This window comes from Bubalus bubalis, chromosome 19 (assembly GCF_019923935.1).
Source record: "Bubalus bubalis isolate 160015118507 breed Murrah chromosome 19, NDDB_SH_1, whole genome shotgun sequence".
Taxonomy (NCBI): Eukaryota; Metazoa; Chordata; class Mammalia; order Artiodactyla; family Bovidae; genus Bubalus; species Bubalus bubalis.
Window position 1 is genome coordinate 64,045,700 of NC_059175.1, and position 21,916 is coordinate 64,067,615.

Sequence of the window (21,916 nt, forward strand, 5' to 3'; positions counted from 1 at the left end):
CAGAAATCCCTTCCTGAGCATATATCTGGAGAAAAATCTATTTGAAGAGATACATGCACCCATGTGGTAACAGCTCTATTTACGATAACCAAGGCACAGAGACAACCTAAAAGTCCATCGACAGATGAGTGATTTTACAGATTTTTTTTTTTAACTTTTAACTAAAACTTTCTTATAAGAGAATATCGGAGGACTATCATAGCAGGGACAATGAGGTTTCCATGAAGGAAAGTTCATTTTCACTAGGCGACCAGAATAAGGGGTAAAGGAGGCAGCAGATAAGACAATCCAGCTTAATTTGAACCATCTACTAAGTTGAACCTCTGGACTGTTGAAAGGAAATCAGGATCATGGAATAGATTCCCTTTTATATATAAATACCAAATAAATAAATATTTACATAGGAATGTATTTGTTTTCTGGGGTTTCCCAGGTGGCTCAGTGACAAAGAATCTGTCTGCCAATACAGGAGAGGCAAGAGATGTACATTCAATCCTTGGGTTGGGAAGATTGCTTTGAGTAGGAAATGACAAACCACTCCAGTATTCTTGCCTGGAAAATCCCATGGATAGAGGAGCCTGGCAGGCTACAGTCCATGGGGTCACAAAGAGTCAGACATGACCGAGTGACTGAGCATGCACATATTGGTTTTCTATTGCTATGTAATCAGTCAGTTCAGTTCAGTCATTCTGTCATCTCTGACTCTTTGCGGCCCCATGCACTGCAGCACACCAGGCTTCCCTGTCCATTGCCAACTCCCGGAGTTTATTCAAACTCATGTCCATCAAGTCGGTGATGCCATCCAACCGTCTCATCCTCTGTCATCCCCTTCTCCTGCCTTCAGTCTTTCCCAGCATCAGGGTCTTTTCCAGTGAGTCAGTTTGCATCAGGTGGCCAAAGTATTGGAGTTTCAGCTTCAGCATCAGTCCTTCCAATGAATATTCAGGACTGCTTTCCTTTAGGACAGACTGGTTTGCTCTCCTTGCAGTCCAAGGGACTCTCAAGAGTCTTCTCTAATACCACAGTTCAAAAGCATCAATTCTTTGGTGCTCAGCTTTCTTTCTAGTCCAACTCTCACATCCATACATGACTACTGGAAAAAACATAATCAGTACAAACTTAGTGGCTTAAAACATCATGCATTTATGGTTTCCCAGATCTGTGGTTCAGATGCCTGGACCCAGTGGAAGCAGTTCTGCTCAGTGTTTCACAGGCTGGAATCAAGGTGTTGACCAGAGCTGCAAACTTCTCTGAGGCTCATGGTCCTCTTAGGAATCCTGTGGTTGTTGGCAGAACTCAGGTCCTTGAAGTCTGGGAACTGAGGGTCTCAGTTTCTTCTGACTGTGGGTAGGAGGATGTCGTCCATTCCTGTGGGCTGCCCCCAGGTTCTGGCCACACAGTCCACTCACAGCGGGGCAGCTAACCTTCGCAAAGCCAACAGAAGCCTCTCTCTTTGGTCCCCTGCGGGGAGGTCTCAGATAAGGAGGAGCCTCACTGTGCTGTCAGCTTCAGGAATCCATCCACACTCGCAGGGAGGGGACTACACAGGGCGTGATATCCAGGTGGTGGGGCTTTTGGGGGTATCTGAGAATTCTGCCCACCGCAGTCTGCGAGTGGATCCTTAATGTCAGTGCTCCCTTAAGATCACAGCTGTGCCGTAAGCAGGGAGTTAGGGGACAGGTGATTAATGGCATACAGGCCAGCTGCTGCCTGGGGCCAAAGAGGACCACGCAGCCCTCCATCCCTGACGAAAGGCGGAAGAGCCTCATATCTGTTAAAGACGTCTTTCGGAATTTTGCCAATGGAATAAACGAATAGAAGATATTACAACTCTGTTTTAATCTAAGTTTCTTTAGCTGCAAAAGCAGAATAAAGAAAAAAACAAAAGTATCCAAATTATCTAAAAGAAGACAATGGTATTAAGTTATTTTGCAGTCAGTGGTCAAGTAGAAAAGAGTTACATATATTTATAAGCAGCATCTGACTCCCATTTATTTTTAGTACATTTCTCAAAAGCTCAGAACCATTTGTTATAGGGATTTATATGTGTGTATGTGTGTGTGTGTGTATATATATATATAATAAATGTTTACTTATCCAACAGACTAATAACCACATGTTGGTAAAATACTAATGGTTGCCTAGGCTGCTAAGTAACAGCTTTTAATATTAATACAATACACTTATTTTTTTAAACTAGGGTTTACCCAAACCATGAGTATGGTTTTGACCTGTGTCTTCATGACTTACGGGCTTCCCTGATAGCTCAGTTGGTAAAGAATCTGCCTGCAATGCAGGAGACCTGGGTTCGATCCCTGAGTTTGGGAAGATCTCCTAGAGAAGGAAAAGGCTACCCACTCCAGTATTCTTGCCTGGAGGATTCCATACAGAATTCCATGGATGTTGCAGAAGTCCATGGGGTTGCAGAGTCAGACACGACTAAGCAACTTTCACTTTCATGACTTACAACCATTCCCTTACTCCCTTTTTTTAAGAAGTAGAGCCACTTCAGTGCACACAAGTGTGACTCTATGAATATATCCATAACATCCACATCTTATGTTTATAGGGAAGATTTCTTTCCTTTAATCATGTTTTTCTATTGTATATATATGGTGAGATTCACACACACGCACACGGTCATATTCTAGTAAGAAAGCAGATGATTTGCTTTTCTTACTTAAAAGAATCCAGGGCAACTACCATCATGTGTTACTGTAAAAGCAATGCCCCATGAGTTCGCCATAAACTTAAATAACAGAGCCTCATTTTGGTTTGTGTTATTTACTCTGGTTCTTCCAAAATTCCTCTAAGAACTCTTAAAATATGTACAAATATTCTGAAGCAAGTATATTACAGTGAAGCATTTTTTTCCTTTAAAGATGGAGGAATGGCAGTAATGGGTGGACTTTTTTGCTCAAGGTCACCCATTTCCATCTTCCGTCTGAGAAGGAAGCATTTTTCCTAATGACAGCCTTTCACTCCTAACTAAAAGTAGTTTCTCCTCTCGTTGCAAGGTGTTTGCCAAAAAAAAAAATGTCAGAATTCTTGATGTTCACTCTCAGAGACTAAGAATTTAAGGGCTTGATAGTGAAAGAATAAAGCAAATAAATGGATATTCTCATTTGAGATGTAAGTTTATAGTGGACCACAAATCACAGCCCCTATAATAAAAAAGATTTCCAGCAACAGCACTGATTTCCTTATTCTCTTGGGCTTTCTACAGTGTTATAAAAAGGAATGCCTAAAATTATGTGTGAGGAAGAAAGCCAGCTACTTTTTATAGATACACACATGTATATAATCTAACAGAACACACAGGCACACACATCTCTTTTTTAGTGCAAAGGCACAGAATATTTTGCTGCTTTTCTGCACCTGGAAAAATGCAGATTGACTGCTTGCTGAACGTAAACGCACCCATTTGAAAGCCCCCGAGATGTTGATCTCAATCTGTTCCTCCTTTGGAGCCAGCGGTACTGCCAGTGCTCCACTCAAATGGAAGGAAGCTGTTTCAACCCCAGGATTTACCCTCAAAAAGCTTGCAGGCTTGGGAGACCCCTAGGAACAAATGATCAAAGACTTATGAACGAGGCATAAGAGGGGAGTGTGGCTGCTCAGAGGAGGTCTGCTGAAATGCAGGCAGTTATTGTAATAGAACAGTGGGATTTTTTTTAAGTTAATTTATTTATTTTAATTGGAGGCTAACTACTTTACAATATTGTAGTGGCTTTCACCATACATTGAAGCAAATCAGCCATGGGTGTACACATGTCCCTTATCCTCAACCCCTCCCCCCCACCTCCCTCCCCTTGGGTAGGGACTGTTTTTTTTTTACATTTTAACAATACTTTTTAAATTTTTATTTATTTTATTTATTTATTTTAATTAGAGGCTAATTACTTTACAATATTGTATTGGTTTTGCCATACATCAACATGATATATGTAGTCGTGGCCGAGTGGTTAAGGCGATGGACTAGAACAACACTTTTTTTAATGGAGTATAATTGCTTTGCAATGTCATGCTAGTTTCTGCTGTACAGCAGAATGAATCAGCTCCAGGCATCCATATATCCCTTTCCTCTCATGCCTCCCTCCCCTCACCATCCCACCTGTCTCGGTCATCAGTGAGTACCAAGCTGAGCTCCTTGTGCCATAGAGCAGGTTCTCACTAGTGATCTACTGCAAGGAGATCCAACCAGTCCATTCTAAAGGAGATCAGTCCTGGGTGTTCATTGGAAGGACTGATGCTGAAGCTGAAACTCCAATACTTTGGCCACCTCATGCGAAGAGTTGACTCATTGGAAAAGACCCTGATGCTGGGAGGAATTGGGGGCAGGAGGAGAAGGGGATGACAGAGGATGAGATGGCTGGATGGCATCACTGACTCAATGGACTTGAGTTTGAGTGAACTCGGGGAGTTGGTGATGGACAGGGAGGCCTGGCCTGCTGTGATTCATGGGGTTGCAAAGAGTCGGACACAGCTGAGCTACAGAACTGAACTGAACTGAACTGAAAGTGTCTGTATGTCAAATCTGCTTTTCCAGTTCTTTCAACCCTCCCCTTCTCCTCTGTGTCTACAAGTCCATTCTCTGCCTCTTCATCTCTATTCCTGCCCTATAAATAGGTTCATGAATACCGTTTTTCTAGATTCCACATCTATGAGTTAATATATTAATACAATATTTGTTTTGTTTTTTTCCCTTTCTGACTTACTTCACTCGGTATGACAGTCTCTAGGTCCAGTCACAACTGCAAATGACCTAATTTCATCTTTTTTTATGGCTGAGCAGTTTTCCATTATATATATATATCACATCTTCTTTACCTATTTATCTGTCAGTGGACATCTATGTTGCTTACATGTCCTGGCTATTGTAAATAGTTTTATTATAATAAATTGTAAATAGAAAAGCATGTCCTGGCAATGAACATTGGGATACCCATGTTGTCTTTTTTAATTATGATTTTCTGCTTGCTGGGTCATATGGTATTTCTATCTTTAGTTTTTTAAGGGCTCTCCATACTCTTCTCCATAGTGGTTCTATCAGTGGATTTTATACTTAAAAATATTCACTCCTTTTTTTCCAATATTGCTTTTACATTTTAAAGAATATTTCTATGTTATGTCAGGGGGCCATTAATGACTCATAATAGTAATGGAAATAAATCAGGAATATTCTTTAAAATCTCTAAATCATCATCCTCTCTTCAGACTAGCTGTTGGTCACGTTTATGTTGTTCAGTCACTCAGTCGTGTCTGATATAAAATCTTTTCCTTTCTATGAACCATATTCAATTGTGTATTGTTGTTTAGTTGGTAAGTTATGTTCCACTCTTTTGCAACACTATGGACTGTAGCCCTCCCAGCTCCTTTGTCCATGGAATTTCCCAGGTGAGAATACTGGAGTGGGTTACCGTTTCCTTCTCCAGGGGATCTCCCAACCCAGGGATCAAACCTGAATCTCCTGCCTCTCCTGCACTGGCAGGTGGATACCATTGAGCCCCCTGGGAAGCCCTCAAGTGTATGTACTGAATATTTGTTTTGGGTCAGCAGACTAAATCAAAAGCAAGATGGTGGATTTCCAAAATGTGTTTGTTAAGTGCTTTGAGATCATCTTGTATAACCTCTTACTTGACATTTTTTGGATGTGTTCTGCTATAGGCTGAAAGCTTGTGCCCTGCCTCTGCCCCCCCACCCCCACCCCAATCTGTGTGTTGAAGACCTAATGCTGAAGATGATGGTATTAGGAGATGGAGCCTTCAGGACATGATAGATTATAAGAGCGGAGCCCCCATGAGTGGGATTCGTGTCCTTGTGAAAGAGGCCCCAGAGATACAGGGATATCTGTAACTCAGAAGAGGACCCTCACCTGGCCATGCAGACAGGCACCCTGGTCTTGGACTTCCAGCTTCCAGAACGGTGGGAAGTTAATTCCTGTGGTTTACAAACCACCCAGTCTGTGGTATTTTGTTATAGTACCCTGAATGGACTGAGACATGTTCTAGGATTCGCAGAGGATTGTTCTATCAGAAGATTATTCTAGAATTAAGTTAGAAGGTGGGCATCCCAGGTGGCACTAGTGGTAAAGAAACTGCCTGCCAATGCAGGAGATTCAGGAGACGCGGGTTCAAATCCTAAATCCCTGAATCAGGAGGATCCCCTGGAGAAGGAAATGGCAACCCACACCAGTATTGTTGCCAGGAAAATACCATGGACAGAGGAGCCTGGCAGGCTACAGTCCATGGGGCTGCAAAGAGTCAGATATGACTGAGCACAAGTTCACACAGAAGTTAGAAGGTGGCCTTTGGGCTGAGTTCTCCTTCTACCAAGCCATCTTGCAGCACACAAAGTTCTCCAAACCCCAAGGAAGATAATAACTCCTTCGTATTCAAAGACCCCCATCAGCATGGAAATGCACTGCAGCTAAAGAAACTGATTGTAAGAGAAATAAGATTATAAAAGAATGCAGTTCATTCATGTGTACATAGTGGCTATAACAAGCAGTTGCTACACTGGCTGATTGTATGATAGAAAATAACGTTTTTCAGGCATAAGTGATGATGGGTAAAATTGGGCTTGATGATGCACATGGGTATCCCAATGTTCATTGCCAGGACATGCTTCTCTATTTACAATTTATTATAATAAAACTATTTACAATAGCCAGGACATGTAAGCAACATAGATGTCCACTGGGCTAGATGACTTACAATGTTGTGTTAGTTTCTGCTGTACAACAGTTTGAATTAGCTATGTGTAGACATATGTCCCCTCCCACTGGGACCTCCCTCCCGCCTCCTATCCCACCGTGCAAGGTCAGCACAGAGCACAGAGCTGAGCTCCCTGTGCTAGACAACAGCTTCCCACAGCTTAGATTTACTTTTTAGACTGTTGATATGGTGAGTTGCATGGATCCAATTTTAAATGTTAATGCAAACTTACACCCCTGACATAATTCCTACCTATGAAATATTAGCCTTTGTGTATAGTTGGGAATTTTGTTTCTTAAAACCCTGTTAAGCACTTTTGTATCTCAGCTAATGGGGAATATTCACATGTAAGTTTGTTTCCTTCTAATGTCTTTATCTGGTTTTTATATCAAATTAGAGTTGACGTTGTGTACAGTTGACTTTATATCTCGTCTGTGTATCTTCCATGTTTCTACTTAATATATTAGTTTCTTCTAGCTCCTTGAACATATGCAATACAGTTGTAATAACAGTTTTAAATATCAGCCACAGATATTAAAAAACAGAATCACAAATTCTGTCACGTATGTCATTTCTGTGCCAATTTCAGTTGACTTATGTTTCTTCTCATAATAGGTTCTGTTATTTGCTTTTTTTATTTTTTCAGAAGCTTCTTTGCATATCTGCCAATTTTAGACCAGATGTAAGATATTATGACCTTTTCCTTGTTCATCAGATAATACTGAATTCCCCCAAATATGCTAGAGCTCTCCTTTGGGACAAGATCAAGTTATGTGAAATTAGTTTGATCTTTTTGGTTTTTGCTTGTAAGCTTTGTTAGTTGAGATCGGAACAGAGTTCAGTCTGGGATGATTTTTCTGCAGTGTGGAGACAAGACCCTTCTTGATACCCTAACTGATGCTAGGAGAGTTACGGAGTTTTTCAGTCTGGCTCTTAGGAGCGAGCACTATTCCCAACCTCGTGTCCGTGACAAGTACTGCTCTCTCTGATCTTTTCAGATGGGTCTTTTGCCACCAATGTGCAGTTTCTTCATACATGTTTGTGGGTTTCTGCTATTCTAAATACTTGAGGGAGAAGCTGTGCATAACCAGAATTTGCTTGCCTTGTAAGCTTCTCCTTTGGAGAACTCCAGCCCCTTTGGGTTCCTCCAGTTTCCAGCTCTGTCTCCCTGAACACTAGCCTGTCCCTGGCCTGGGTTTTTCCTTCTTCCACCACCACCTAGAAACCTTCTTAGGGTTGTAGGCTTGGTCAGTTGTGGGACTCACTTCATGTTTCCCAAACTTGGCAATCAGTATCCTTCTTCGCTTGATGTCCAATGTCTTAAGACCTGTTGTTTTATGTATTTTAAGTTATTTTTGGTGAAAGAGTTAATCCCATTTCTGTTATGTCATCTTGGTTGGACACAGAAGTGATTCTGCAGCATTATAACTTTGGATACACTGTCTCCCTTTCCTTATCTTCCTTGCCATGACCTCTAAATTAATTTCCAGGATTCCCTGTCAATCTTGGCTGTGTTTCCACAAGCTCCTAGGGTCACAGATATGCTTCTGTGCATGTGCTTTGGTGCTTTGGACCTTTGAAAGCACAACTGCATTCCTTTCTTGTTTCTTTTATGCAGAATGGCTTTCTGTTTCCATGTGTGACTTGCTAAGTTACTGAAAGAAAACTTGATAAATGCATGTAGAAAGCATGAGTGTTCCATGATGAGAAGATATTTATATATTCAGCTATTGATGAAATCACTTTAAGGGTAATTTTCTTACTTTGTGCCAAACATGTGGTATCGATTTTTTTTTCTTGGATTGTCACCATCTCTCTATTTTACTTTCAACCTTGGAATATAAGATATCTTCATTTTCTCAGTGGAAAAGTTGATAACAAAATAGAGCACCCCCACTTGACCATCTAATTTTTTCCCAAATTTATACAAATTCCACCAGAACGGACTTTCTTGTGAATCAATCAGTATGATTTGTCCATTCACCAAAAATAATATTGTTGGCCTTAAGATTGATAGTATAAAATAAATATGACAAATGTCTTGCTCTTGACAAATTTTCAGTCTATTAATGAAGGCTGAATTATACATATACAATTAAATGTCAGTGAAATACAAGCTTTAATTCTATGAAACAGGCCTGAGGTGCCATGGCCTGAATTAGAAAAAAAGATGATGAAGATGGGGAGGAGAGAATGAACCCAGGAGGCCGTATATATATATGTAGGACTTGGCCTAGAGGTGAGGGAGAACAGGAAGTGCCGCCCAGGTCTCTGGATCAAACTTTAAATGCCCGGTTGTGTTCCTGTTGACTGGGACAGAGAGGACACAGACGACACACTGGAAGAACTGCTGAAAATGGCTGTAGTAATCGTGTGTCTTTTTCCTTTGTTCTTTTTGTCTTTATTTTTATTTTTTCCAGCTTTATTGAGATTTAACTGACATATAACATTGTGTATACATTTAAAGTGTACAGTGTGTTGATTTGATGCATTTATAAATTGCAAAATGGTCACCAGCATAACATTAGTTAGTCTGCACCTCCATCCTGTCACATAATCACTATTTCTTTGCTACGGTGAGAACACTGAGGACCTGTCTGTTAGCATCATTCAAGTGCATGATACAGTATTATTAGCTATAATCATCAAGCTGTACATTAGATCCCCAAATGTGTTAATCTTATAAGTGGACGTTTGTACCCTTTGACCAATATTTCCCCATTTCCCCCAACCAGGAAGTTCCTTGGTAACTTCCACGCTACTTTATGTGTCTCTGAGTTTGTCATTTTTAGATTCCACATATAAGTGAGATCATACAGAATGTCTTTCTCTACCTCTCTTATTTCACTTAAGGTCCAATCAAGTTATTCAAATGGGAGGATTTCCTTCTTTCTCGTGGCTGAATAGTATTTGTGTGTGTGTGTGTGTGTGTGTGTGTGTGTGTGAGACATGTTTATCCATTAACTTGGTGTTAGACACTTAGGTTTCAATATCTTGGCTAATGTGAATAATGCTGCAATGGACATGGGAGTGTAGATATCTCTATGAGATCCTGTGTTGAATTCCTTTGGATATATAGCAGCAGTGAGATTGATTTAGTCACAATTATTATCTTAGCTTTTCCACGAGAATATTAAGAATCCTATGTGGTAGGTAATAACAATTAGTTCCCTGAAATCACTTTTAAAACAAATTCTTTCTTTAACATTAAATGTAATGCTGTTCCACGTCCATTCAAATTTGGACTTGCTTGGATTGTCACAGTTTCTCCATTTTACTTATAGCATCAATTCCTCAGAAAATTGGAGCTCACGGGCACAATGAAGCCATACAACTACTCACCATTGAATTAAGTCACTTTATAATTTTGGTTATTAATATAAAACAGGTCAGTCATACCATTTCTCAGGATTTAATAAATTTGATATTTTAAATGAATGCATCATCATCAGATCTTAAAAAGCGGTTGAAAGGAGAGGTCCTGAAACTCCGGTTGGGTTTTGAGCAGTGATGAGTTCATGGGACACAAGGAGACACAGTTTGCTATCAGAGGCTCAGGTCTGACGGCTGAACTGTTCTTCTTCACCCTTGAGTTGTGCCCACCTCTGGGACGATTTCACCCCCACTCCCTGCTGAGCCTGTTAGCAGTACACGGAGGCAAACTCGGGTTTTAAAATATGTTCTCTACTCATCTGTTTCAAAACCAAAGCTTCGTCTCCATAGAAGAGGTAAAATTTCTGGTGCAAGGAAACTCAGAATTATTGGACTTTATACGTTTTTTTTTCTTGAGACACGGGATCTTAGGTTTGTGGGTGATGCCAAATGTGTTAATGCTAAGAGCAGGGGTCCATAAGCAGCATGTCCTTTAAGTCCATTTTGGCAAGGAGCCCATGGGCACTTGCCCAGCCAGGCTGGCACAGAGTGAGGAAGGGAATGCACATGGAATTTCAGTCTGGGGCTGGCAGTGTCCCACACTGTGGGCCTGGACAGTCGGAGACAAAGTCGAAGGCATTCCTATCCCGTGGTCTCCATTTCAAGTGAAAAAAGCACAAACATGTTCTGTCTAGTACTTCACACAATTAGGTTTATTTCACCCATTAGAGCTTTTTTTTTTTTTTTTTTTTTTTTTTTTTTCATTTAAAAAGCAGCATCCAAAAGATGCCTTAATAAAAGATGCTATAAGCAAAGGAAATGAAGTCACCTTTCTTCCAGTGTGTGTTGCTGTGGAGACGGGGGCCATCATGTGGGATGGGGAAGGGATGCAGTAGATATTAAAGTAGGAAAGCAGTGATTACATATTTTCTGTTAAAAGCCCGTGAAGTCACAAAATGAAGAACCGTTGATTATGGGTCCTTGTAAAAAATTTTAAAAGATGGACACTGAGTAGAGAAAACTAATTAAATAATTAGAATTGTGACAAAATAAACATTTAAATAGGCTTCCAGTTAAAGTTTCTGGTGCGGACGCACGTGGCTACTTTCTCTCCTACCAGAATTCATTTATACAGTATTACCAATACTTTATTTTCAAAGCATACACCAGGCAACACAGTTCTAACTGTGTCCAAATATCTGATGAGGAGGGGGTGTGAATGCATGACAAGTTCATAGAGACTAGAAAACCATCCCCACAAAATAGGAGAGCCCTTGACTCGGGCTGGGAAGGAACTGGACACAAGACAGAAATTAATCAGTTTTCCACAGCAGTCACCTATGGATACTGTTCATCTAGCAATGAGTGCCAACACTGGATTTTGATCTAACCAAAAGTGCGGCATGACTGCATTAAGATGATAGGAGGTGAGAAAGCTGCATCAATGTTGCAGACACAGAATGAGAAAGAAAGGAAGTGAAGTTGCTCGGTCGTGTATGACTCTTTGAGACCCCATGAACGGTAGCCTACCACGCTCCTCCATCCATGGGATTTTCCAGGCAAGAGTACTGGAGTGGGCTGCCATTTCCTTCTCTAATGCAGAGTGAGGGTAAGGAATAAAAATTGAAATCCTTTTCCCATGGTACATGGTTAATAGATGATGCCTGTTACTGGAAAATTCTCGTTGTTAGCTCTAAGGGATAAATATCTAGATATTTAACTGAAAGAGATGGAGGAAAGGACAGAATTTTTGTTGTTCTTGAGTCGCTAAGTCACGTCTGACTTTTTGTGACCCTGTGTACTGCAACACTCCAGGCTTCCCTGTCCTTGACTATCTCCCGGAATTTGCTCAAACTCATACATTGAGTCAGTGATGCCATCCAACCATCTCGTACTCTGTCATCCCCTTCTCCTCCTGCCTTCAATCTTTCCCAGGATCAGGGTCTTTTCCAATGAGTCAGCTCTTCACAAAGTATTGGAAATTCAGCTTCAGCGTCTGTCCTTCCAGTGAATATTCAGGACTGATTTCCTTTAGGATGGACTGGCTGGATCTTCTTGCAGTCCAAGGGACTCTTAAGAGTCTCTCCAACACTGCAGTTCAAAAGCATCAATTCTTCAGCTCTCAGCTTTCTTTATAGTCCAACTCTCACATCCATACATGACTAGTGGAAAAACCATAGCTTTGACTAGATGGACCTTTGTTAGCAAAGTTATGCTTCTGTTTTTTAATATACTGTCTAGGTTAGTCATAGCTTTTCTTCCAAGGAGCAAACACTCTTTAATTTCAGATGGCTGCAGTCACCATCTACAGTGATTTTGGAGCCTAAGAAATTTAAATCTGTCACTGTTTCCGTTGTTTCCCCATCTATTTGCTATGACATGATGGGCCTGGATGCCATGTTTATTAGGAAAAATTTACTATTTCTCATAATAAATGTTAGAAAGATACTTAACTCCCATTTGATATGTATATTTAAAATTAATAAAATTGTTTTAAAAGTGTGGCCATCATTGAGTGTGTTGCATGTTGTAGGTTTTCTCTCTAATGAAACATCCTTTGCTGTCAAAAGGAGGACTTGAGATCTAGTGCTGTGTTCAAGGTCAAACTCTGCACCCCTTAGGTTTGGTCTTGTTTTTGGAGACATAGTGCTTAAAGTTCTTGTCAAATAATTAGACCTAGGTGTATGGTCCTAAACTGCACCACCCACAGCTGCGTGGCCCACTTGCCTGGGTCCTCCCACCTTTGCTTGTTGGAGGAGGCACCTGGCAGTGAGGAAAGGGAGCTGAGACTGAGAAAAACCATTACCTTGTGGAAATTTCTTATAGACTAAAACTTATCATGTATTGTGTTATCAACTGGATAGCTACCTTTCTAACACTTTGAATCTGTGATCCAGAGCTTAAGCTATTCATAAATCTCAAATCAAACACATTATCATCCTAAAAACAAATATTGGTTCCATCATTTTAATTAACTATAATCTTAAAAAACAAAAACAGCTAAACCTATCAGAATAAACAGCATTTTCAGTGATTATTAAGTGAAAGGAAGATGATTTGGGGGATCACCATTTTTGTTGCTGTGCTCAGTCGCTTCAGTTCTGTCTCACCCTGTGTGACCCTGTGGACTGTAGCCCACCAGACCTCTCTGTCCATGGCATTCTCTAGGAAAGAATACTGGAGTGGGTTGCTGTTTCCTTCTCCAGGGGATCTTCCTGACCAAGGGATCGAACCTACACCTCTTATGTCTCATGCATTGGCAGACAAGTTCTTTATTATGAGCACTGCCTGGGAAGCCCGTTCACCATCTTTATTCACTTTCAGTAAATGTAATTATAGGTGCCATTTTTGTTCACATACAATAACATTTATTGTCTCATTCTCATTGTTGATGGAGAAACTGTGCATATTCCTTTGCAGTTAACTTCTCTTAAATGCCTAATTTGACCCCCAAAAAATGTGCTTTTAACTTGGTAGAGTGACTGGTAGGTCTCAGGACCTGAAGTTTTGCCGGGGACCAGCCCCGGCTGATCCAGGGTATTCGAAGGAGAGACGGCTAGGCGAGGGTCAGGGAATAACTGCTTAATTACACTTTAATTAAATATACAAAGAGTAATAGAATAAGGATAGCTCAGTGAGGAAATTCAGTGGAGAAAAGCGGCTGAAATAAGGATAGCTCAGTAGAAAAATTCAGTGGAGAAAAGAAGCTGAGTGGCTTGGTTTACGCGGAAAATCAATATAACCCGTGACACCAGGTTAGCTCTGACCACGGAGGCCGCAGGCGCCCTCTCGAATAGCGGAAGGTGCCCCACCTTAGACACCTTCTCGAGTGGGTCTTAGAAGCCCAGGCAAATAAATGGTCGCAGAGGACATCCGCGCTCTAGATGGACGCTCAGCTGGAATTTGGGAGAGAGAGTGACATGGGGAGACCAAGTTTCAGTGAACAAGGCCCGCACTTTATTTTCCAAAGTAGTTTTTATACCTTAAGGTATGCATAGAGGATAATGGGGGAAGGGGTAGAGTCATGCAGCAAGCCAGGCTTTCTTCCTGCAAACTTATCATATGCAAAAGTTCAGGTGATTGACATCATCTTCTGGCCCGGAGGCCTGTTAACATTTTAAGAAACTTATCTTTCTCTAAAGGTGATTATTCCAAAGTCAGGCGCCAGCCTTCCAAAAAGCATTGGACAAAGCGGCATTTTACATTTCTATACACCCATTATATCAATCAATACACTGCCAAGGACACAGTAGGTAAGGAGTATGGAGACTTAGCAGCAAACATTGGCCCAAGTGAAAAACCCTTCACCAATACATTTTCTAATCAATCTTTTAACTACTCAAAGGAATCTGTGTTTAGGCAGTTTAGAACATCTCCTGCCTCTCACAGTTGGGAGGCTCTGAACAATCACATGTGGCCGGAAAAACCTATTCAGGCAGGCTAGAGGATTTCCAAAGGAGTTTGTAGGTTAAACACTGTCACATCCAAGAATTATTAACTGGAGCTGTAAGCTAACTCTTTTTCCAGAGAGAGGTAGTGGGAGACAGCCCCCCGTAAAGTCAGAGGTGTAGGTGAAAGCACAAAGCAGAAAGTAGGCAGACTCTGGTTTTGGGGGTAGATGCTCGAGAATTTCCAGGGGGACTCCTGAGGCTCGATCCCGCCTTTGCGTATGCCGAGCCTCCTTCCTCATGACCTTTGTCATGGGTGGAGTGCCTCACGCTGGCTCTCAGCAGTGATAGAATTCCAGTTGAGCTATTCCAGATCCTCACTCAATATGCAATATGCCGGCTCCCAGCATCTCCCCCTTTTTTATTTCTTAAAACAGCCAGATGTAGCTCAGTCGCGAGCTTCTGAATGTTCTGCCGAAGAATCCTGACAATACAAGGAAGAATGAATATGAGAAGCAAAATTAAAGCACCAGCAGCGATGTATCCAAGGATATTAGACAGAATGTTTTTTCCTGAAATGAAGTTAGAGAAAGTGTGAAAAAAGTCATTAGCTGCCCCAGCGGCAGTAAAATCCAGTCGAGAGTGTTCCAGGGTCTGTATTTGATTATGAAGTTTCCCTAAGTCCAGGCCAATGTCAGAGCTGTTCCAAACACCTGAGATATGATTTTTGATTTTTTCCCATTTATAATCTGTCTCATTTACCTTTAAAGATGTCACGCATATCCACCGGTAATCAGCGTGGCAAGACAGAGCCATTTTCACTTTTAAAGTCTGTAACTCAGTCCCAATATGCATTATTGCCTCTTCTAAGGCGTCTACTCTCATCTCTAATTTCCTATCTATAGCTTCCTGTGTTGCTAGAGTTAGTGAAACATTTTTAGACATGGTATCAACATATTGGGCAGTATGTACTTGTTGAGTCAATGATATTGCTGCTACTAAAGCTGCTATTAAAGCTGATATTCCTAAAATAAGTAGACCCACAAACTGTCACGATCGCATTAAATCCTGTAGTTGTTGTAATACAGCAAGACTATAGTTATATCAATAAGTGGTTACATTATAAGATAAGGTGGACGTTGTAACACTACAAAGGAGCAAACATTATATTGAGGGTTTAAACAAGATGAGAGCATACATTGTTCACAGGTCACTACATTGGGTCCACCAGTTTAAAGTCACATGTACATTAAGTTTTCCAGAATCATTGGTAAAGAGAAAAACATAAGAAGAGGGTAGACAAGCCAAAACAGAATAGAATTATTTTCTGGTTGGAGTTCGCGCTGCAGCAGCCCCGTCGGTCCCGCCGGGATCTCGATGTTTATCTTGCCTCCCCTTCTGGCGGGCTCCTCTTTTGTGATCGAAGCAATGGGTGAACTGGATGTCTGGGGGCCTGCAACATGGCGAATCAGCCTGTCTAAATTGGAGAATCTGCATCCTGTGGAAAAATATAAGCACATCCTCGACCGATAGTTAATAATGGGTCAGGACCCTTCCATTGTCCTGAGAGGGCCTTCAATTTGACTAATGGTTTTGTATTTAATTGCTCCAGGCACCAATGAGGAAGCATTGCAGTAGTTCCGGCTGAAATCAGTATTTAAAATATTTATTACGAAAAGAGCATGTTGCAAGATTTGATGGGAGAACTATACTTAAACTCCCCTTCTTTTAGTTTTTTGAATTATTTGGATTTTTAATGTTGGATGTGTTCTTTTAACAATGGCTTGTCCCTGTGGGTAATAAGGGATGTCTGTATTATGTTTAATTTGAAACTTTATGTAAAATTTCTGAAAAGACTTAGAACTGTAAGCAGGAGCATTGTCAGTTTTCAAAACTTTTGGCAGGCCCAAATATGAAAAACAAGTAAAGAGATGTTGTATTACATCTTTAATTGCCTCTCCGGTACGAGCAGTTGTAATAATAACGTGAGAAAAGGTATTTATAGTTACATGAACAAAAGACAGTTTTCCAAATGAAGAGACATGAGTTACATCTGTCTGTCAGAGTACGTTAGGTTTGAGACCATGAGGATTAACTCCCATAGGTAGACTATTATAAACAGTAGGGCAGTGTAAGTAAGAACGCACAATCTCTCGAGCAGTCTCTCTGGGAATTTGGAATTGATATCTTAAAGCAGTAGCGTATTGATGATGAAGTGAGTGAGAGGCTCTGGCCTCCTCAATCACAGCAGCCACTGTATTTCTGGTTAACAAGTCAGCCAAATCATTAAAGGCATTTAAAGGGCTGGGCAATCTGGAATGAGCCCGAATGTGTCTAATAAAAAATATTTTATTTTTTTTTTAAATTTGTTGTTGTAATTTAGTTAACAAATGAAATATAGTTTTATTTTCAGGCAAAACCGCAGTTTCAATGTGTGGAAACAGCCTGACCACATATTGAGAATTAGAGTAAAGATTAAATTTTTTATCTGTAAACATAGCAAAAGCTTCTATGACTGTTGTTATTTCAGCTCTTTTAGCTGAAGTTTTTTGTGAGAATCCTGTCTTTCACCTAAGGAAGGAAGCACTAGGCTCTGTTTCTGCAGTATGATAAGCGCATGTCATGCGTTTTCTCTCCCAGGAGTACCAGCCTTGTAACACCAACCCATGCCCTGAGCTGAAAAAGACCACGCCCTGGACTCCCTGGACGCCCGTCAACATCTCTGACAATGGGGGTCACTACGAGCAGCGATTTCGGTACACGTGCAAAGCCCGTCTGCCTGATCCAAACTTGCTGGAAGTGGGAAGACAGAGAATTGAGATGCGGTACTGCTCTAGTGATGGAACCAGCGGCTGCTCCACCGACGGTGAGTCAGCGGCTCCACAGGGACTGACCTGCCTCCAGGGACAGGCGTGCCATCCCCTCTCCAAGTTCATAGAATAGTTGTGAGGGGGGATGGATTTTTCCTGTTCATTATGGCTTAGCCATGTTTATAACAATGATCTCTCTACATCAGAACACTTTATAGCAAACTGGTGGGAAAGACTCTTACTATAAATATTCAGTTACATGTTGGGGTGGTTCCCTGACTCCATCCCTCAAAATAGCACCGTATTTATAATGAGTTCAGAAAAATTTATGGGAGATTTATTTAGTATCAGAATATATACTGAAGAAACCCCTGCATTCTTCCATCACCACTTTTATTCACATACAATTATATATATTTATCATTGTTGATGTCAGAGACTGTACAGATCCCTTTGCAGTTGGCACTGAAATGTAACCTGCAAATAAAGCTTTTCCTTTTTTTAACTCCCCAAATGGGACAAAGATAAAGGAAGTGCATATCTGTGTTTATATCTATGAAAGAATCTTTCTGCTAAAAAAGGCAGTATGTGAGAATCCTTTAATACTCTTTGAAACTGCTTTGCCCCTTATAATTGTATAAATCCCTTCAATGCCATATGACTTACGTAGGGAGAGCACTAAGGTAGATGGGATGATCCACTCTCTGCCTGGTTCTGCCACTGAATGGTCACCTTCCACCACTAACGCCACTCCTGCCTGTACCCACCGGGCAACTCACTAGCTCCCTCTGGGGCTCAGGTGTCTCAACTACAGAAAAGGGAGTGAGGTTGGCCATCCCAAAGAGATTCATTTCTTCTTCTGTCTTCATCTCTCCTCTAATGCTCATCTGATTTAAGAAAATCAGTGCAATGCTAAAAAGAAAATAAGATGGTTCTTGGAGCAAGATGATGAGAACAGTAGAGTCATATCTTACACTGGACCTGCTTGAACATTTCTTACACTTTTTCGTTTATGATTCTCTGTTATTCTCCCAGTGTGACTGTGGTAGAGAATACACAGTCACCATCAACATCATTTTTAGGTTCAGCGTGATTGGCCTTGACGGACCACAGAGCTGATGAGTCGCCATGTTGGGCTTGCCGTGGGTGGGATAAGCTTATGGAGGTGCCATGAGTCTGCTCCTGCTTTGTTGCAGGGCTGCACTCACAAGGAGCGGCTCTGAGTGAGGGTCACCAGCTACATGTAGGTCTCAGATCTCCGTTCCTCCTTCTGGAGCTGCCAGCCTGGATGCTTTGTGGCTCAACAGTTGCCCTCAAGAGCCACTCCCAGTCATATTTCCACTGACATTAACTGTCTCCTGACCTCAAACCATTCTGTTCCCTGTAGTTCAGCAGCTATACAAGTTGTTCATTGTTTCTTGGTGGGAAAGGGGGCGGGAAGTCTATTATAGTGAAGTATTTTATTTGAATAAGTATACACTTTAAGTCAAAGGAATAAACACTACCTACCTACAAAATCAAGCAACATGATATGCATTCTGATTCATTATAAAATCCTACTTTAGTGAGAAAGAAAGATAGGTGATGGAATACCAAGAAATAGGTAACTGAAGACCCATTTTAGATATCTACATACCACAAGGGATGGTCTTATGATCTCAAGTTAGGGTTCTGAGATAAAATACAAAATGTGCAATTTAATATGAATTTGAGATATTTTTCAAAAATTACTTTAGTATAAGTATGTTCTATGTGCTTCCCTGGTGGCTCAGATGGTAAAGAATTTGTCTGCCATGCAGAAGATCTGGGTTTCATCCCTGGGTTGGGAAGATCCCCTGGAGAAAGGAATGGCAACCCACTCCAGTATTCTTGCCTGGAGAAGTCCATGGACAGAGGAGCCTGGTGAGCTATAGTCCATGGGATTGCAAAGAGTTGGACATGACTGAGCAACTAACACACACATGTTCCATGTGTCTTTTTTTAAGATAGGTATATCCCATGCACTTAGATACATATTTATACTAAAATATTATTTGTTATTTATCTGACACTAATATTTAACTGGGCTTCCTGTATTTTATTCACTAAATCTGGCAACCCTGTCTTCAATTCAGTCACATATTCCTTTATTTCAGAGCAGGCTGTGAACTTAATTCTTATGACATCAAAGGTAAAAAAGAGAAAATGAATGACATTGTTTCTTTATTCTCTTTTCTGAACGTATATTTTTTTAATCCTTCCTTTCTCATATATATATATATAAAACCAACATTAACATTCATTTTTAATGATAGTAATATAAACTAAGGAAAATTTTGATATACATTTAAAAAAGACATCTTACCTTTCCTCTAAAAGTATATTGTGGGCATAGTTTTAAAAATACTTCATCCTTCTGTGTCTTAGTGGCTTCAAGTTCTAATTACCAGCCACCCATCTTGGTACTGATACCCTGAGAATACAGAATTGGACTTGTGTGGCTCCTATCACACAAAACAAGGCTAAATTGTGTGTTCTGTATTGATTAACCACAAAGGACTGTCTCATCAGAGAAATAGGTTTCTCATCCATTTTCTCTGAAGAGCACCCCACATAGGTTTCTGAGCCACAAATTTTAAGTAAGCAACCAAGAAGCCTATAACCATCCATACTTGTCTGCCTCCTCACACCCAGAACCTCATGGCATACTTTGAGAGTTTTTTGTTAAAACCCATGTCACCCTGCTTCCATTTGAGAAAATGACTGAGTATTTATTAATATTTTAAGGCAGTAGACATGTTCATCAAAATAATCACAAATTGCACAAGGGCAATTTGTTGCAGAATTCCCAATGGAAGTGAGAAGGCTGTATTTTCTTTGAAAGAAGTTTCTCAGAACAGTAAGTGATCTATTACCAAAAAAAAAAAAAAAAGAACTCTGTTATTGTACAAGGACTTTGCCACATTCACAAATCGAGGTCTTATTTGCACTATTATTTAATAGCAACTGTGGAGATAGAAGACTTGAATTATAGGAGATTATCAGGCAAACTGCAATTTTATTTTTATTTCGTTTTTCGCTTCTGCAGTGTAAAAATTGTTCCACGGATACTTGAGAATGTAGTTGCAGAGGCAGAGCAGAGAGTGGCTGCAGAATGAGAGTTAGTTTGGACTCTGGTTACTCGAACAGCTCCTGACTAAATCACACTTGGGCCATTTCCTTGGCAGGCCTGTCGGGCGATTTCCTGCGGGCGGGGAGATACTCCGCCCACACCGTCAACGGGGCGTGGTCGGCCTGGACGGCGTGGTCGCAGTGCAGCCGAGACTGCAGCCGGGGCATCCGGAACCGGAAGCGTGTCTGCAACAACCCGGAGCCCAAGTTCGGGGGCATGCCTTGCCTGGGCCCGTCCCTGGAATACCAGGAATGCAACATCTTGCCCTGCCCAGGTGAGCAGGTCCCGAAATCTGGAAAAACTGAAACATCAAGGTCTTGGAAGACCTTCTCATCCATCTTCCCTGGCTTTATGTTTGAGGTATAACTTGTGATAGATAGGTGGATACAGACACAGGTGTGGATGGAGGTGTAGATACATAAATTATGGACTTCCCAGGTGGCTCTAGTGGTAAAAAACCCACCTGCCAATGCAGGAGACATGAGAGATGCTGATTAATACCAGGGTCAGTAAGATCCCCTGGAGGAGGTCATGGAAACCCACTCCAGTATTCTTGCCTGGAGAATCCCATAGACAGAGGAGCCTGGTGGGCTACAGTCCATAGGGTTACAAAGAGTAGGACATGACTGAAATGACATCGCATGCGCACACGCATAGATATAGGTGTAAACATAGATACAGATGTAGATAGAGATATAGGTGTAGCTATAGATACAGATTTCCTTGGAGGAAGGAATGGCAACCCACTCCAGTATTCTTGCCTGGAAAATCCCATGGACAGAGGAGCCTGGCAGGCTACAGTCCATGGGGTCTCCAGAGTCAGACATGACTGAAGTGGCTTAGCACAGCACAGCATAGACATAGGTTAGATATATAGACGTTGATGTGGAAGTAGAAGTAGGTGTAGATGTTGACATAGATGTAAGTATACATATCAGTTTAGATACATGGATATAGAGATGATCTTCCAACTTCCTTGCTATAAAGACAAATATAACCTGGACCAGATTATGTTCATCTGTTTCTGCTGCTGTTAAAGAAACCAGAACATACTCAGAGCCCCTTTGAGGGATGGTGGGCCCAGGCACTGCACCTCAGGAGAAGCGGGCTGGGCTTCGTCGTCTGGAGAGACATGTCCTGTCCTTGACATGGGAGGCTGGCCCCTCCCAGCCTGTGACGGGCCCAACCCCCCAGAACTGGCCTCCCTTCATACCGCAGAGCCTTCACCAGAGTGACAGTTAACTGGGCTGGCCCCCGAGGAGCCTGCCAAGCCCATCCCCAGGTGCCCTCAGGTGACAGGTGTCCACCTCCTCCTGAGTTCAGTCTTCTAAACGTGCAGCACCTCTCCGGCAGGCCCACTGGAGGTGCGCTGTCAGAGTCTCCTCCCTGAGTCCACGAATTCCTGCACAAGCACAGGGTCAATAAATGAGCTTCAAGGGCCCCCATGCAGGGTGTTGCGTACTGACACAGCTCCAAAGG

The 21,916-nt window shown here is 41.5% G+C and overlaps 1 protein-coding gene across 2 annotated transcripts in view; it reads left to right on the top strand.

The window, feature by feature from the left end:
- SEMA5A (semaphorin 5A) overlaps nt 1–21,916 on the top strand; it is a 565,459-nt gene that overhangs the window by 523,775 nt on the left and 19,768 nt on the right. For both annotated transcript variants that reach the window (XM_025270715.3, XM_044932529.2), the window contains exons 17-18: nt 17,117–17,342; nt 20,493–20,711. In XM_025270715.3, coding sequence (XP_025126500.2) covers nt 17,117–17,342; nt 20,493–20,711 — 445 coding nt within the window. The remainder of the gene's footprint in view (nt 1–17,116; nt 17,343–20,492; nt 20,712–21,916) is intronic.